The 19,574-nt window shown below is 41.9% G+C and overlaps 1 protein-coding gene across 1 annotated transcript; it reads left to right on the top strand.

Annotated features, from left to right (window-relative positions):
* The first annotated feature begins 566 nt into the window (after positions 1-566).
* Positions 567-19,359, top strand: LOC117464359 (G protein-activated inward rectifier potassium channel 1-like). Its single transcript, XM_034106737.2, has 3 exons — positions 567-1,641; positions 15,519-15,735; positions 17,090-19,359. Exons 1-3 carry the CDS (start codon positions 973-975, stop codon positions 17,755-17,757), a joined length of 1,554 nt encoding a protein of 517 aa, XP_033962628.1. The 5' UTR covers positions 567-972; the 3' UTR covers positions 17,758-19,359.
* Positions 19,360-19,574: the final 215 nt, after the last annotated feature.

The raw sequence follows: 19,574 nt of genomic DNA, 5'->3' as shown, positions 1-19,574 counted from the left end.
CATTGAAGAGACACAATCGTGATCACATTAAGGCTCTCATTGGAAAGAAAAGAGCATAGCTGTACCGGCGATACATCATATCAAAGTTGATCATATTCTCATAGGGACTTGGTGTTTATAGGCTATAACCCATTGTTGTTAATTGTGTGTATTTATGGATACATTTCTCCACAATCTGGCAGACTGACTTACATTACATTTAGTTTTCTTTAAATAATTATGCGGTCCATATTTACAGTAATTGACTCAGGTTTACTACCACTACAGTAACACTAGGGGGAACTAAATAGCCACCAACGACCCAAGGCTTAGACTAACCAATTTAATAGTACAGTGCTTCCCATAAGAGCCACCTTATCAGACATCAGGAAATGTATTTAAAAGTAATGTGGAAACAAATTAAATTAAAGAGCTGCATTGTTTTCCATCTACCTGATTGTGCACAGACATCAATATCTCTCTCTGTACCTTCACATCAGCTGCCCCACCCCCAGAGGAAGAGGAATACACCACCCGTGCTGCAATTCGCCTTCAATCGTTAATTAGAAGTCACTCCTACAAGAGCGTGTTCCCTGAGGCAGAAGTGCGCACTGTAGCCTGCTATTCACATTCACCGGTCTATTGAAGCATTGGTTACAGCGAGGACAAAGCCTCTGAATCGAGCTGTTTGGATGCAGCTTTAGTTTTAAACGTAACGTTTTGAAGGTGGTTTATTTTTCCTGCATGGATGAAAACTGAAGAAAAAGTTGGCACTTGCAGCTGACTCTTTTGCGTAAAGGACCGAATCTGAATCATGTATTGCGCAGAATCTCAGCTCATTTAGGATTAATTTACAGGAGAGAGGCGCATCTCAACCTCACAGGATGCGAGACGCGCGCTGAATGGATTTTGGGCAGGGGGGGAACAAACTTGCGCAAAGAGCCTGATTCTGCACAAGTATCGATCACTTGTCACAAGTAGGGGATTGACACAATGGCAGCCTTACGGAAGAAATTTGGCGAGGACTACCAGGTGGTTAACACAAACCAGGGCATTACTTTTTCCGCACAGGTGAAGAAGAAGAGGCAGCGGTTCGTGGAGAAGAACGGCCGCTGCAATGTCCAGCACGGTAACCTTGGCGGGGAAACCAGCCGGTACATCTCCGATCTGTTCACCACTCTAGTGGATCTTAAGTGGCGCTGGAACCTACTCATCTTCATCCTCACTTACACAGTCGCGTGGCTGGTCATGGCTTCAATGTGGTGGGTGATCGCCTTTATCCGGGGCGACCTGAGCAACGGCGGCCACGAAGAATCCCACATCCCGTGCGTCGCCAACGTGTACAACTTTCCCTCCGCGTTCCTGTTTTTCATCGAGACCGAAGCGACGATCGGCTACGGCTACCGCTACATCACTGAAAAGTGCCCGGAGGGTATCATCCTCTTCCTCTTCCAGTCGCTGCTGGGCTCCATCGTGGACGCCTTCCTCATCGGATGCATGTTCATCAAGATGTCGCAGCCGAAGAAGCGCGCAGAGACGCTGATGTTCAGCCAGGAAGCAGTCATTTCGCAGCGGGACGGGAAGTTGTGCCTCATGTTCCGAGTGGGGAACCTGCGGAACAGCCATATGGTGTCCGCGCAAATCAGGTGCAAACTCATCAAGGTAAGCTATAAGTTAAACACGTAGTTTATTCCAAATCACTCAAAAAGTATAGGCACACTTTTGCGCAGTGGGCATTTGCCTCTTGGAGAGTCATTATCCAGGCTAAGACCAATTGGCAGTCACTTAATTTGTTTTGAAATTGCTCATTGTGTTTTATGAGTGCTTTCCAAATCACGCGTTGCATTCCCATTCATCTCCAGAATTGATTGCGCTCCCTGAGGGCCTTTATGATTTGTAGAGAGCTATGGGTTTAACACGAGGCTCCAACATAAGATGTATTTGAATGAGTTACCATTCACACCCTGCAGCAACTATACTTCAGTAACTGGGTTTGTCCTGGACACTGTGTTGTGTTTCTGCACAGGATGTAGCATACAGTTGCCACCCCCCCCCCCCCTCAGTGTGCCTTCAACTGTGCTAAGATGAGATGAATGGGTCCTCAGGGAACAACACGCTTATTGACTAAACGATCAATCAGAGCGATTCTTTTCCCGAGTGGGCTGCAATGTAGTAAAGTATTTTTCTTAAGGTCAGTCTTGCCAAAAGACAAAATGCCACTAATCTGAAGCACTGATAGTAGGAAGAGATTTACCTTTGCATGACGTGAGGGCTGGTTTCAGTGCTGAAGGTATTCTGAGGATGGAAGGAGCTTCTGGCTGTAAAAGAGAAGAGGATAACATTTTGTCAATTTCAAAACTACAAGAAACTGCAGCGATGATTACCGCATTTTAAGATTGAATCGTTAAATTAGGTTTCTGAAGTACCAATAATACTTTTTGTTCTCTGCAGAATGTATGACCAACAGCTGGACAGCACTTATTTTCTACACATGATGTCCACATGCACTGCCACAAGCAGATTTTTCTTGACAGTTGTGTGTCTAATCTGCAAGCTCTGCGTTTTCTCTCCGTAGCAGGAATGTCTTTTAAATGTATTCTATTTTTTTCCTGTCCAAATACTAGCCGATATCTAAAGGAGAGCGATGCTTTGTTGTGACAGGGAGAGTTAGTCATGGTTTTGTCTTCTCTGCGGAGTAGCGTGATGATCTCAAGTGACAGTTTACTTTCTGAACCTCGAGGGAAAGTCTCCAGAAAGCTCCCAGTATGTTGGTATTAATGTGGTTATACTTATATATATATACTTATGTCTTCTGTGATTTTATCCAGGCATATGATATCATTTGAAATAAGGTTTTCTGTTCAGTCATTTTACATTTTCTTAGAGTAAAAGTATCCAGTAGGGCAATACAAGTCACCCAGTTTAACACATCAAAAGCTATGCCTGAACAATGTATAAAGGCTATATGCTCCAGCTTTCACTTCAATTCGTTTTTTTCCTTCTGTTATCATTAACTATTTAATTAACAGCCGACAAAAGGCATAGAAAAATATGGTGTGTTAATTGCAATGAATCAACGGAGCATCATCAAGTCACAAATCATAATTTCTTCTTGTTCTACGAAGGCTATATAGGAGTCACATTTAGAGCGTTTAATATTCTGTAATAATCGTCCATGACACATTAAATCAGTTATTTCAAACAGAATATTGGGATATTTTCCCAAGGACCATGCTTTCATGTTTGACCTCTGAATAATCTGTGCCAATAATAAAGATATCTCCTTAGTAGAATGACCCTGTTTGGCACAGGGATCTTCCACACAGTTGAGAATTTAGTTATTTTTTGATACCTTAAGGCCTATTGGATAAGTCTGAAACTTGCACACAATATTTAAAGCAGAACTAAGTGCTGTAGTGTGATTACAAGTAGATTACAAGTACTTAAGCTACACTGCACCATACTTAATCTTCCCTTAGGTATTTTTCTTTAAGTAAATGAACCTGCCTGAGTGTAATATAATTAGGGCAATAGGGAAAGTTTGTTTATTAAAGTGTTCAACGTCTCACCTTCTGTCTCTGTGATTTGGTAGTTCAACAGACATCGGTTGATCAGATTTATGTGATGATGTTACTTTGGGATTCCTGCCAGTAAATGACGAGCTTTCATTAAATGTTAGTGGACGGTCAGGCATCCAGGACTTTGCTAAGTATCCGCTAAAAAGCGTCACGTCCGTGTGCAATCATTCGTGCCGCGAGGACCAACAGACAACTAACTTTGTACAGTGCAGTTTCATTTGTATTTTATTTATCTGCTTCTACAATTATATAATACCCTATTATAAGGTCAAACCTCTACTTTCTTTGGCTTCTAGATGAAATGTGTTGTTGAAAGGGTTGCATTGTGCAGGAAACATTGTTGCTGAATATATGGTGTTATAATGTGTCTTTCAAAGTGTGTGTAAACTGTTTCAGTGATGTTTAAGAGCCCATAAAGCATTGGGCTACAGTAAAGTGACTCGACAACACCTCGTTGTGCTCTACCTGGCTTGTGTTCCAGCAACACATCCTCACTCCCAGGTCGGCCTATATTGACGTTATGTCAAGTCCCCTGCCGGCTTTTTCCAACGCAAGGGGGGGGGCCTTAGCGTCCATTTTCAACGCAAGGGGGGGGGGCCTTAGCGTCCATTTTCAACGCAAGGGGGGGGGCCTTAGCGTCCATTTTCAGCTTTCCGGGATGTCCATGTGCTTCTATGGACGCTCATGGAAGCACGGCATTCGTTTGTGTCGACTGCCCTTAAAGGCAATGTGAGCGTCCATTCTCATTGGATAGCGGAGAATTGTACACCCGGAAGTAAATATTCCCCTTACTGACGATTGATTTTACAGTGATATCTGCACTACTCATCGACTAAAAAACACCAGATTATCCTTGTTAATTACACAACATTGATTGGTTTAAATTGTGTGCAATGCTTTTGTATTTTTCCCCTTCGATTCGGAGAAACTAATCTTTTTTCGGAGTAAAGGATGGCAGAAGACACTACACTACCCAGAATCCCCAGCTATCATTTCTCCCTGCAGAAAAAGAAAACATGGCCGAACTTCGTTTTATTCTGGGTGTAAAATGCCTATTTTAAAGTTAGTTTGGCCATTAAAATGCGTTTTGATGTCATTTGATGCGAGAAATATGAGTTGTTATTTCAGATTATGTGTGCAGTGGATGTACATGATCTTTAGTTTGCTAGTTATTACGAAGATTACTTCAGGAAATTGCGTCCAACGTTTTCATTGTTACCAAGGTGGTTGCTAGGGACGCTGCTATCGATATTATTTATGTTATGTTGTGTAACTGTTTAATGGTGTTATCTTTATTGCTACCCCCTTCCCCGTCAATGTATAGTGTTGGTCCACAGCGCAAACATATTAGTTTAACAAAATCCGCATCTAAAGATACGTTATTTCCCCTTGTGCAATTCCAGTCTCACATCTCACAGCACATCGTCATTAACAAATACCGGAAACAGACCGAAAACATTTAAAAAAAATAAAATAATACCTTATTCCGAGTGTGCTTGCTTTTCTCTTTGAAAGTCATCACATAACGGCATTGTAGTACACGGTTCGGCTGCATTAAATATTACATATCTGCCGTACTTCTGTATTTATAGCCCTGATGAGAAGACAAACATGAGGAACTGAAAACGTGACGTGGATCATAAATATATCAGCCATTAAACAACATCTTACATTTCTTTTCACACAATACGTCTCCTTGCCGTATCAACACTAATTCGGCTCACTTTTATATTTGATCCAATTGGTAGATAGGCTGTATTTACACCATAAAGGTGCACAGATGATATAAAGAGACACCTGGTGGTTAAAGCATGTTATTGAATTTCATTATTTTTATTATTAGATATTAATAGGATCCCTATAAAGTATATTCATTACTCGTTATTCTCTACTAATAGTTAATTAAAGACTGTATATAATGACTATTTTGCACATCCCGTTCAAGATTTCAAGATGTTCTAAGGTTTATTGACATATCATATAGGCCTAACACAACTATGGTGTAGTTCTGCATTGAATGAAAAACTTGGGTCGCAGGTTCCTCAACAGTGCATTACAAGACATCTATCAATATGTGTGCATATCTCCAGCAATGTTAACTATGTTGAAGCACTTATTTTAACTGATATTATACATAATGTATTATACTCTTATGATGTATGCAGATATTTCATCTCCGGCCTTGTCAGGTATTGAACAATCAATAAATAAAGAACACAGAATTGTTAAATATAAAACACAGAATTTGTGTGATTATACTAAATTATTTTCAAATAAACACCACTGCATATTTAACTGTTACACATGCTGATGTAACGCAAATGTTCCAACTTGGGATCAATAAAGTATATCTTATCTTAAGCTGATCGATGGCTACTGCCATATTTGCAAAATGTGCCTCTGAACCTTGACAAGTGCATGTTTCAGGCTTATCAATTAATGTAATGTAATGTAATGTTATCAATTAACAACAGGAGGGGTCACAAACATAAGTCCAGCTGTTAAATAAAGCTCTTCTGACCTTAGCTGGCGTGTGGGTATATATATTAATACTGCCCATTATGGGCACCAGCAATTTTCACCCATTTATTAATTATATGTTTTAAATGTGAGTGTTTCCTGTCCCCTAAACCTCCAGGGATGTACACAGTTTAATACTGGCAACTTCTTATTATGGGAAATACGAAAACGTCTTTTAAAACTACAACTCCCAGTAGAGACGTGCCATAGAGAACATGTTGCGAAACAGAATAGCCAGCATGTGTAGTTCTGGGGACGGGGTGGGGGAGGGGGGGGGGACGCGGTGGACCCGTTCAAATCCAGTTTTGAACAGTCTGCCGTGGTTCCATCCCATTTCAAGTGCTGTTCGAGGCTCGGTAACCCTCGGAGCACACTCTCCAATCACAGAGCTTGAGGACTATCACGGGGTTTGTCAAACAGAGCACATGGTGTCCAAACGATAGCTGGGGATTCTGGGTAGTGTAGTGTCTTCATTGCCTTTAAGGGCAGTTGACACAAACGAATGCCGTGCTTCCATGAGCGTCCATAGAAGCACATGGACATCCCGGAAAGCTGAAAATGGACGCTAAGGGACCCCCCCTTGCGTTGAAAATGGACGCTAAGGCCCCCCCCCTTGCGTTGGAAAAAGCCGGCAGGGGACTTGACATAACGTCAACATAGGCCGACCTGGGAGTGAGGATGTGTTGGTTCCAGCAATGCACTTCTCAAGGTCACTGTTAGGTGGGCTCCTAACAAAGCTGACTGGAGATACTACATGCCACAGTAAATTCAAGTGATGGAGCTGTGTAAACGCACGGTGACGTGGCAACTGCAATCAATTTTCAGGGAATGGCATGGGCTGTAAATTCTTACGGGACCTGGATACTTAGATAAAGTTGGTCACATTCCTGATTAGCAGGCATGCTATTTACAGTGCAATGTCATGTATTTATTACGCAGGACATGCATCTCTAACTTTTCAACACTGAATAAAACAAACAAGCAGAGCTGTCAGGGAATCTGCTTTAAACCAAGTAAGCATATTTTGGGGCAGTCATTTAAGTTTTTCAGCTTTATTATTTGCACACTTTTTTATATTGATTCAGAATTTGATGTAAGACTATTGTCCTCATCCTCACATTGGAGAGGACTGCTATTATGGCAACGACATTTATAAATCACAATGAGGTCAATATAGGGATTACGATTGTTCAACACAAATATTGACTAATAATATACTTTGGGAACATCTTGCTTTAATTCGATGTTTTTAACAGTTACATTCTTGAAATGTTTAATGGAATTTAACAGCAAAATAAATAGCAGTTTTGAATGGAAATCCTGCAGTGTCTACATGCTGAGTGTAGATGGTGTTGCTAGTGCAATCTGATTGGTGTTTTCTTTCCCTGGCTATAGTACATCAATATATAATGCCAGGGCTGTTTGCTTTTCTGAACCATTTGAAGGCCTGAGCTGAGGCTTAACGTGTCATACATACAGTTGCAAAGTGGGAGGGGCCAATGGTCCTGGAAGTGTTTTCACCAATTCTGGACGGGTTTTGGGTGGAAGTCTATAATGTTATACATTTCTTACTATTTGTGACTTTTTGGTGTGCAAAAAAGTTATTGATACCGGCATTACAATATTTCATAGAAAATACAATTAAAGGCACACAACTAATTGTCAAAGTAACAGTGAATACTCTTTTCAGTGACACATTTATTTCATTAGATATATATATATATGTATTTTTTGGGTCTTTTTGCAGTTTGAACTCATTTAATTATTAATGCAAACATTATTCCTTAGCAGCACTGTGCTTTTCTCTCGATTCATAATGCATATTAACTTTAAAAGATAACTATCCTTGAATTTACATTAATATTAATGCAGCTTTCATTAATAAATCAATACAATGCAGTGGTGCACTGGCGGAATATTATTTTAATATATAGGTAGTAGAGCCAGCAGTGCATGTAGGAATGTCACGATTATTGTGTTGTGTCACGTTTTTAGTTTTGTGTGTCTGGTAGTGGGTGTTTTGCTTCTCAATACTCAAATTTCCCCTCCTCGACTCCTCGGTCCTCCGGTAGTGACCCGGAAATGAATTTCAGCGCGCCATTTTGAAGGACATCTCATTTCTCTAAATGCACACAGAGGACTGAGGATCGAGCGTCGAGGAGGCTCTCTGGAGGAGCTCTAACCGAGGATACACTGGGTCCTTCTCACTTCGGTTAAATGGATTCCTTGCGTCCCTCACTTGGTCGTTTCCCTGCGACTAGTCCCTCCCACCAGGGAAGCATGGAGAGACGCAAGAGAGGCTTCTCAATACTCAAATTTCCCCTCCTCGACTCCTCGGTCCTCCGGTAGTGACCCGGAAATGAATTTCAGCGCGCCATTTTGAAGGACATCTCATTTCTCTAAATGCACACCGAGGACTGAGGATCGAGCGTCGAGGAGGCTCTCTGGAGGAGCTCTAACCGAGGATACACTGGGTCCTTCTCACTTCGGTTAAATGGATTCCTTGCGTCCCTCACTTGGTCGTTTCCCTGCGACTAGTCCCTCCCACCAGGGAAGCATGGAGAGACGCAAGAGAGGCTTCTCAATACTCAAATTTCCCCTCCTCGACTCCTCGGTCCTCCGGTAGTGACCCGGAAATGAATTTCAGCGCGCCATTTTGAAGGACGTCTCATTTCTCTAAATGCACACCGAGGACCGAGGATCGAGCGTCGAGGAAGCTCTCTGGAGGAGCTATAACCGAGGATACACTGATGGTTCCTCCACGGCTCCTCCGCGGATGCATTTCCGGGAACGGTGGAGGCGTGACGCACGGCCGGACTTATCTCAGCCAATGACAGCTCTGCAAGCATCCCCTGGATATTATTTTAGAACCTGCTCTCATCGCGACGCGATGTTTACAGTGAGAACAGCTGTGAGGTGCAGAAAGCAGAGCAGTGTGTAAAATATATATCACTCAGTATAACAGGCATACATTATTCTCTTTATTTGCTGTAGTTTAGTAGATATCTACAAACAAAGAGTCGATATTTTTCTAAGACCATTTAGTGCTTCACATAATAAAATACACAACGGCTGTAGCCTGATTATGCTTTAGGAGCTGTAGGTGTGTGTGGTACAGTGTGTAGGTGCGTGTTGTACAGTGTGTATGTGTGTGTTGTACAGTGTGTAGGTGTGTGTTGTACAGTGCGCAGATGCGGCGGACAGACAGGTCTCAGTTGGTTTGGTGTCCTCTGCTTACTTTATTACTTGCAAATACAACTTTTGGCCCGTAATTTCAATTCCCCATTTCAGCGACCAGAGAGGGGGGGGGGGGGGGGGATATATCCAGTCTCTGATTGTGTTACGTTATTATGAGAGTGCTCTCATACTTTAAATTGCATATATTTATATACATATATTTGTGTGTGTGTGTCCGCATCTGTAGCCTGTTATTGTCTCATTATACCGCACTCTCAATGAATTCAAAGTAAATATGTGGGGGAACAATGTTCAGCTGATCTAACAGAGATTATAAAATATGACAAAACACTCGACAGCTGATGCAGCTGTTGCCACGTCATAATGAACGGACGTCGCTTTACCGCCCAGAGGAGAGGAGTTCTCATTTCTCTAACCGCCTGCTGCTTCCCCTCCTCTCTCCTCGGTCCTCCGCTCGCATCTCCTGTGGGCGGGACTAACGGAGCGTCCACACTACAGCTTCAAAAATAGCTTGGAGCTGGGCGTGTCTGGAGCTTGGGGATTTTATTCAAGCAACACGACCAACAACCAATCACATGAATCTCCCGCCCCCGACATACAAAGCAAAAACCCCCGGGGATTTTATGGGAGCAATATATATATAAACTCCCCAAACAGGCGAAAACCTACCACTTTCCCCCACTGTCTCTGCCACCTCCCTCCATGCCTGGTTCCTCCGGTTTGTATCCCGGTAGGTGAAGAGGGTCTGGTCATACAAAACCGGGTGATTTGCTATGGCGATAGTTAGTTTCTCCTCCGACTTTTTTTGAAATATAGAAATGAACGGCGGGATATCTCTCCCAGCTTAGACGCGGTTTGATTGGCTACGGCTTCAGCTGTCAGATTTTGGGAAACGGGATTTGATTGGCTGGCGCTGGCTACGTTCAACTTCTGACGCCGGAGACGCCTGAGACGGACCGCTCTGCTACCCACAATTCAGTTCGGCGAAAAAGCGCGGCTACGTGACGTCACCCCATTGAAAGTGAATGGGCAGATTGGAGCTTTCGACGCTGTAGTGTAGACGGGCCGTAACGGAGCGTCCACACTACAGCTCCAAAAATAGCTTGGAGCTGGGCGTGTCTGGAGCTTGGGGATTTTATTCAAGCAACACGACCAACAACCAATCACATGAATCTCCCGCCCCCGACATACAAAGCAAAAACCCCCGGGGATTTTATGCGAGCAATATATATATAAACTCCCCAAACAGGCGAAAACCTACCAGTTTCCCCCACTGTCTCTGCCACCTCCCTCCATGCCTGGTTCCTCCGGTTTGTATCCCGGTAGGTGAAGAGGGTCTGGTCATACAAAACCGGGAGATTCGCTACGGCGATAGTTAGTTTCTCCTCCGACTTTTTTTGAAATATAGAAATGAACGGCGGGATATCTCTCCCAGCTTAGACGCGGTTTGATTGGCTACGGCTTCAGCTGTCAGATTTTGGGAAACGGGATTTGATTGGCTGGCGCTGGCTACTCCGGCGTCTCAGGCGACAGAAGTTGAACATTGTTCAACTTCTGTCGCCTGAGACGCCTGAGACGCCTCGCTCTGCTACCCACAATTCAGTTCGGCGAAAAAGCGCGGCTACGTGACGTCACCCCATTGAAAGTGAATGGGCATATTGGAGCAGATTGGAGCTTTCGACGCTGTCGACGTTGTAGTGTAGACGGGCGGTAAGTCTCGAGGAGGGGAGTCGAGGAGGGGAAATTTAAGAATTGAGAAGCCTCTAAGGAAACCACGAGAAGCAGGAAAATTAGTTTTAAGAGCAATGGGACGTCCTTTCCTCCGGAGCGTCACGTGAAGAGACGTCTGTTTGTGATGACGCTGCACAGCTGATTGTCTGACAGCAGCCAGCTCTGTCCCCGTTATTTCCACACACACCCCCGCCTCTGTTAGTACACATTTACTGGCACACACATTTGTATCATCTGTTGTAGACCCAAATACATTAAATAAAATAAGAACTCATTCTCAAAAAAGATAAATGCCATTCTTAAAATGTATAAACGAAAAAAGCGATCATGAAAATGTTTCCAATAAATGAAGAAAATTATTTTTGACCACGTTGTCCCACCTGTGTCTTGTTACCCTGTGTTTAAATTCTCCTGTCTCCCAGTGTTCAGTTCATTTTTTTTCTATGGTCATGGTCAGGTCTATGCTCTTTTGTGCTCTAGAAAAGTTTTTTTCCTCACCACGTGAGCGATTATCATTTTGTTCTCAATTTTTGTCATCTCATCCTTAGATTAGTTATTGACCATTTTTTGCTGTATTTTGGAAAATAAAGTATCCTACCAATACTTTACCTCTGTCTCCCGGGTCGTGCAATTGGGTCCTACCTCCGTGCCTGAGTTCTAACAAGGAACGCAACCGGCCTAAAAAAGAGACTGAGCAATAGAGCGACAGTTGGTGGTCGTCAATGTCAACAGACACTCGTCTCAGTGGGTCGGTCCACAGCAGGAGATAAGTGATGAGGGCTAGTTCAAACAGACAGTAGCAGACAGGCAGGCGTTTAGCTCGGCAGGCAGACACACAAGCGTGACTCGCCACATCTGCCACTGTCTTACTCTGAAGGACAAGCGGAAAGTGATGAAGAGAGTAGAAGACCTGAGAGAAAGACTAATGGTGCTGTCGAGAGATTGGGAATGGCAGCCTGTGTGAGCATTATGTTTGATGTCCAGCTCAAAGGTTCCAGCTGAACATACACACACACACACACACACACACACACACACACACACACACACACACACACACACACACACACACACACACACACACACACACACACACACACACACACACACACACACACACAGATGCATTAAAGACAAACAAGGTGCACGCACACACACGCACGCACGCACGCACGCACGCACGCACGCACACACACACACACACACACACACACACACACACACACTCTCTTCTTTCTAACTTTCACTGTCAGTGTGTCTTTGCATCGGACTCACACACACTCTGCCCCTGAGGAGGAAGTGAGAGGGCCTGCGCTCACTCAACCTGAACCTCAGGTGGCTCTGTAAATTAAGCACTCCTTCTCTATCAGGTCCGTTCTAAAGGCCATTAATTCCCCCCCTGTGACACTGACTGTTTAGCGACGGTTAGCGAACACAAAGCTTTCACCTCGTTAAAACCATTTAGTGTCAAGCCGCCTTCCTTGGTGGAGGTATAATTTTGTTGCGATGGAGTTATGAACAGTGTCTGAAAAATAGCAGCTTCAACTCTCACGACTAGAATTAGCTTAAATATGATTTCCCCGGAAATTGGTTTCCAAAATCATATCCTTGAACGAGCATTACTGAAAAATGGGACACCTGCCTGCAATATATCAACGACAATTTACATTTTTTAATGATTTGGAGAAATAAATAAATTAATATATAATCATAAACAGGCTTTTAAAAATGATGTCATGTGCTTCTCCCACTTAAAGGTGTGGGAGGAATCTTTTCAAGAAACGGTGATCAAAAGCAATATGGAAAAAACCACAACCATTACACTTGTATTTAAATGTTACGTTTGCCTGTTTGTTTCACCTTATCTCTAATAGATGCAGGAGGATGTAGCACGAAGTGGGTTAATTAACTACACAAAGTGCAATTATATGAAAATATCAAAGGGAAGCAGCAACAATTAGCACATCTATTCATTCAACAGATATTTCACACATCGACAATTCATAACAATAAACCATACGCTGCTGGAAATGACACCGATTTTTATTTGCATTTAAAGTAATCATTAGATTAGAGTGATACTACATTCAAACAAAATAAGTTTAATTGATCTTCTCCGACTCTTAGCAAGAAAGCAAATACATATATTATCTAAAATGTCAAACTATTTATATAACTTTCAAACCAATAATCCCTTCCTTGGTATTTACACTGCATCTATTACACCTTTTACGACGAGAAAAGCCATGAAGAAGTGTATCAAGTAGAAGAGTATACAGAGTGGTTGGTTTAAGGACAAGGAGTTGGTGTGTGTGTTTTTTTTTACAGCTTTTCCCTTCTTGTTTTTTCACCCCCAGGCATCCACACTTAACAACTTTTGTTTTCAAAACACCCACACTTCTAGATTTCAGGGTTTCATTCTGATTTAACTTCAGTCGACATGGAACATAGGCGTCCTGACTGCATATTTAGTGAGCGGCCATCACTGATACAGCATGATGGGTGACACTCTCCCTCACCACGCCAGGGATCCGTAGGCCCAGACGTCTTCCTGTGAAATGTCACACCCTTCACTCCTCAACATCACTGTGAATACAAATGACAATTTGTTTGCCATCTGCGGACCAAGTGGCTCCTCACTCAAAGGACCAGGGAGGCGGCTCTGCATACAAGTTAGCATGAGGCAGCAGGGAGAAATATTCAAATTGAGCCATAGCAGAATGTTACTTAGTTTGGATTAGACATTTGCAGTTATTTGTGTCCTTCTTCCTAAAACAAACACAGTTTTCTTTGTATCAACTGCAGTAAGAGGCTTGCAATACAGGCACGTTTTATGTATATAAGCTCAGAGAAGTTTAAGCATTCTCCCTCATTCCATGGTATAATTTAACACTTAAAAAAGTACTTCATTAGTGTTTTCTCCTTTTTCAAATGATACTTAGAGGTGAGGCTTCCACAGAGAGTTTTTAAGTTCTCTAATGATAGTAAAAGATTATTGTCTTAAACTACAAGTGTTACCAATGTTCATGTAGTCAAACTGAATAGCTTTACACCCTTATTCTCACCTTTACCCATGTCTGCCAGTAAACAAGATCAAGGTCCTGAGAACACCTTTTGAATGTTGTTTTCTCATGTGTATTTCTTTGTATTTTTACATCAAAAGCCATCCATCCTCGTGTCGGCAAAAAGGGTCAAGTTTTTTTTGTTGACTCATTCAACTCAAATATAGAAATCCCATCCAATACAATTTCCCATTTTACACAACGTCCAGGTCTAGTGAGTCAATCCAGCACTAAAGCAGAAGGTCAGAGGGTTGCATTTAAGTGCCATCAATTTGCAGGAACATCAAAATAAATCCTGAGGCTTGGATGATGGAATTGATCCTGAACAATTTTAGTTTGCAGGCTTTGTGCTGCCTGCTTTTGTGCTTTTAACTCCCGCCTTACTTTAGCTGCCACCCCAAACGTACTATTTCATGTGGGACTACGTCTAATCACACAGGAAAATTGCTTCTCAAAGCTATTTCATGGGACCTTTAACCATATAGGCGGAGTTTGACATTTGCGCTTGGGGGGGGCAACAGTTTTTTACTGACGTCAGTACACAGTCCCAACTATTGCGTGGGGTGCTACGGATACAGTAGCAATAAAGCCAGCGTTCACCGCACTGAGTATGACTTTTCCACATACAACACGTCCCGTCATGCACACCTCATGCCCGCCGTACACACACACTCATATGGAAGGAGCGTCTCTCCCCCCAACAACAGTGCAAACTTATCATAACTGTGCACATCTTATACTTATTTGATAACTACTATATCCCTTGGTTACTTGAACACGCTACAATATTAAACCAGTGTCCTACCTTATTAAAATATTGATATATGAAATATTTCTATTGGAACCGTTTTAGACGCAGTAATGCTGTAACATATTTCATTCCCATCAGGGTTATACACCTGCAAAAAATACATGCATACAGTAGTTCTAAAGGGTTATGGTTGGAAAATGTCCTCTAAAGTAGAAAATAATATTCAACAAAACTGTCTCATAGCTGCACACCAGTCATCCTGAAGCAAAATGGATGAAGCCTTCAATTATTGTTATTTCATTACAACAAAGACGTGACTTGAATATTGGAGGTTTTCTATTTGCCATCTTGTATAGGCTAATATCAGCTGCTTTGTCGAACAGACGGTTTCATTAAAACCACAATATTGATTTAAAAGAAAACATAGATTTTGGGGAAATGCCCTCTTTCCCTTTCCTATCAAGTGTTGGGTAGATTGATACTACTCTATGAAAGTGATATTGATCTTTATTTTTTAAATTTTCCCCAAGAAAGTTAATAATATAATCTAAGACTTCTAACTACAACCATTAAGAACAGATCAAACACTTTCAGTGGTGGTTTAATTACACAATTTAGAGAAAAGGTTGCAGAATGATTCTCAATGTTCTCTTGTAATAAGAAATGAAATGTTAAATGTCATCATTATTTGTTTTCCAGTCTCGGCAAACCCCAGAGGGCGAGTTCCTTCCCCTGGACCAGTGCGAGCTGGATGTGGGTTTCGGGACGGGGGCGGACCAACTCTTTCTGGTGTCGCCTTTAACCATCTGCCATGAGATCAACACCAAGAGCCCGTTCTTTGATCTGTCGCAGCGCTCACTCATGAATGAGGAGTTTGAGATCGTTGTCATCCTCGAAGGCATCGTGGAAACCACTGGTTAGAGCAGGGATGGGCAACTTTGATGGTGGTGGGGGCCACATCATTGATGTACTGGCCACCAGGGGGCCGCAGATTCACTTGGAACACACACACACACACACAAACATTCCATGTGTTGTATGTAATTATTAACAAATATACTGAGTCTGACATCTTCATTGACATTTTACAATCAAAGGGAACATCCTCTAATAAACTCACTAAACAAATATTAGTTCACAGAAATGTTATTTCATTTTTACAAGTGGCATGTTTGTATTGAACAGGTTATTAAAAAAAACTATTTTAAAGTATTGGAAAGCACAGAAAATGTGTGTGTATTGAGATTAACCATTAAGATGACATACACATGAAGTCATGAACACTAACCCAGCCATTAGTTGTCTAACTTGAACCTAAAACACTTGTAGCCAGTCTCTGCATTCCCCTTATTCCACAATAAGGGGAACGTCAACACAGACACCCGTCAGCCCGCACTCTGCTGTTCCTCAGCGCCGCTCCCCCTCCCTCCCGCTGAAATTATGAATGAAAAGCGTAGTAATCATAGATAACACGGCAGGGTCCGTGACAGTTTGTTTTCATCTGATTTCAAATAAACAAAGTCTTGGTTTTAAGAATACTAAACTTGTTTCGCCAAATTCAGATGATAAAAACAACTTTGAAGCTTGTGACGGCATAATTACAAGAGGCAACTTAATGTCACAGCAGGCATAACAACAGCCGGTGTTTCTTGTGAGGGTTTCCCCGGGAAACAAACACATAAATGCGTCACAGATTATTATCATCTACGCAGCTCGCGACGTAACTAGGAGTCTAGTGGACGGTATCAGTACTACAAGTAAAAAAAATAAAATATATATAATATATATATATTTTTTATTAATTACGTTGTTTATAAATTAATCTGAGGGCCTCAAAAAGAGGAGGTGGGGACCGCATGCGGCCCGCGGGCAGCCATTTGCCCATCCCTGGGTTAGAGCATAAATATACAATTTTCCCTAATAACTTTGACTTAACTTCCCATTCCCATTCCCTTAACATTTATTTCATCATCATTTAGCCTTTGGCATAGTAGAGCACTTATCAGTAATAAAAAATAAAATATTTAAGGGAATGTTTAATTTCATGGTCTTAAATTATTTAATAGCACTTCTACATCTTTGTCATAATACATTTTCCTCCCATCTCTGTCTGCAATTTTCCTAAAGCAATTATGCACTTTTAATTTCTGTTCCCTGTCTAGCTGTCTGTCCATTCTAATTTAATAGCCCACTTTCTACACATTTCTCAGTCCTTTCTTTTTCGTGTCTGTAGTTAAATTATTTCTCTATGTCTCTTTACTCCATCTTAGGGATGACATGCCAGGCGAGGACATCTTACACCGAAGATGAAGTCTTGTGGGGCCATCGTTTCCTCCCCGTCATGTCACTGGAGGAGGGCTTCTTCAGAGTCGACTACTCCCAATTCCACAACCACTTTGAGGTCAATATCCCTCCCTACAGCGTCAAAGAGCATGAGGAGAAGTCCTCTCTGACGACAGCAAACTCGCTCCCTGCCGCACTGACCAGCTCCTCTCCCCAGCTGGGAAACAGTAGCCGTGGAGGTCGCAGAGAAAGGCTCCTTTCAGCCGACTATGCAGACCACATAGATGACAAAACATCCAGGCTACCGAGCAAACTCCAGCGCATGAACTCCACTAAAGATGAGCACCACTGGCGGGGACTGAAGACAGGGTCAGTCCTGCCTGGGGGCAAGGCCTCCAGCACAGGAGACCTTCCACTTAGTATTCAGAGGCTGAGGTCTAGCTCCATCCCCGTTGTGAAGAAAGAACAGCTGGATGAGCAAGTCCAGCTGCTGTCCTTGGATGGAGATGTTGAGGAGTGTGAGATGGATAAACACAGACTGCCTAAAGCCATTAGCACCATTTATGCTCCAACCCCGGTTCAGATTCCCTCAAAAGGGGGTCGGCCAGAGGACAACCTGCCCGCCAAACTGCGCAGAATGAACGCTGACCGCTGACTTCTGCAGACTACTTTTCAGACGTTTTGAAATTAAATCAGGCTTGATAGGCATTGCATATAAACAAAGACTACTGTGATACAAGTTTTTTTTTTTCCTGTAGATTTGGGCCAGTATTTTACATTTAATTCGGGGCTCTCTACTTAGTTGTCCAATGCCACAAATAGAAGGACAACGCCAATAAGCCATCCATCCGCTCATACTGTGAGTCATTTTTGATGGATCACCATTTGTGCCCCCCACTGACTTTAAACACTTCCCTTGTTTCTTTCACTTAGGTTCTTAGAGATGCATTAAATAATTCATTATCTTAAAAGACTATACCCGTTAATTACCAAAGTGGCAGTAATAAATAAGACTAATCCGGAATTCACCATTCGCTAAACCCCTCCTCCAAACAGCGATTGTCCAATCAGTAACCAGGCACTGCAAGTCTGTCAAGTTTGGGATTTCTATTCCTCAAGCGTTTCACATTGGGCATTTTGTGCCCCTATTTCATAAGGGAAGATTTGCCGGATGGTGTGGACTTTCAGTCGACTGACCAGGGATGTGATAAGGGGTGTGGTCAGGAGTTAAACATTTGTAACTTTGTTCAAACAAGGGCCACATTTAGTGAGTCCAATATTACATTTCTATATAAGAGTGATACCTCTGAATTTAAAGAGTTTGGTCGTCTGAGAAAACCGTGCATATATGTGCTCTAGTCTCAAATGAGGTGCAAACGTTAGCATGTACCACCTGCATAACTAAACGACTGTTACTTCCAAGGTTAAGGAGCACGGTATGTATTTTAATGCCTAATAGTAGTTTATGGGGTTCACAGGTCAACAAAAAACCCTCACAGCTAGCACATACCACACTGTGTGAATGCTGATACTGGAAACGTGCAGGGTATGCTAACGTCACCACCCCATCCTGCTTAACTAGTGTGGTTGCTGATTTTTTACAGGGACGTATAAGCTTAACCCTCACTGTTTTAGCACAATATCATGTATGTTGACACCAGGCGCATATTTACGAACTCTTTAAATAATTGTAATAAGAAGCAGTTTGAAAAATCAGCAGAAGACCGAGTATTCAGCTAACAGAGCTAATGTTAGCTTAATTAGCTGCTAATTTACGTAAAGCTGAACAAATGGATGTTTGCCAGCTACAAATGAGACATCTGTATTTGTCTACCTCTTAAGTGTAAAATGAAGGACCATTGTTTAAATACAAATAAGAATTTCAATCTGCCGTCATTGTAAATAAAGAGATTAAAAATTTGGAAGACAAAGCAGGGTTTAGCTAATGGTCAGTCCAACTGAAATGGGTAATACATTTAGGGAAACCCTAAAACAAGTTAGGTTGATACACTATATTTATTTATTTATTTATCACTTGTACTGAATATTTGTTTGTTTGAATGCCTATTTTATTTGTATCTTTACTACTGTACAATTTGTACCCCTTGGTGCAGTGTGTGCTTTTACATTGGCTCGTTATACATATGGTTGAACAAATGTAATCCCAGATTAATCTAGAACTCTTTCATCATGAACTGATTTATAAAAATCCCAAACAAATATTTGTGAATCCAGGGTTGCTGACATCAGGGGATACTTATGATTGCCATATAATGGAAAGTTAAAACTTCATAATTATTGCAAATGCTTAATAATAAATTATTTGAAAATACAAGTGCTGACTGAGTATATCATTTTCTTGACCAAATTGAAATGCTCATCTTCTCTGTTGGACAGAATCCAGCTTTCAAAACCCTGTGGTATTTCAGTCTTTTTTAAATGTTGTATTTAATATTAAAGCCTTAAATATGA

This window comes from Pseudochaenichthys georgianus, chromosome 19 (genome assembly GCF_902827115.2).
Source record: "Pseudochaenichthys georgianus chromosome 19, fPseGeo1.2, whole genome shotgun sequence".
Lineage (NCBI taxonomy): Eukaryota > Metazoa > Chordata > Actinopteri > Perciformes > Channichthyidae > Pseudochaenichthys > Pseudochaenichthys georgianus.
This window is presented reverse-complemented; position numbering and strand designations above follow the sequence as displayed.

Excerpts from the sequence above, each read along its gene's own strand:
- LOC117464359 (XM_034106737.2), top strand. The coding sequence starts at position 973 with ATGGCAGCCTTACGGAAGAAATTTGGCGAGGACTACCAGGTGGTTAAC. Across the intron at positions 1,642-15,518 it reads TCAGGTGCAAACTCATCAAG|TCTCGGCAAACCCCAGAGGG; the intron begins GTAAGCTATAAG and ends TTTGTTTTCCAG. Across the intron at positions 15,736-17,089 it reads AGGCATCGTGGAAACCACTG|GGATGACATGCCAGGCGAGG; the intron begins GTTAGAGCAGGG and ends ACTCCATCTTAG.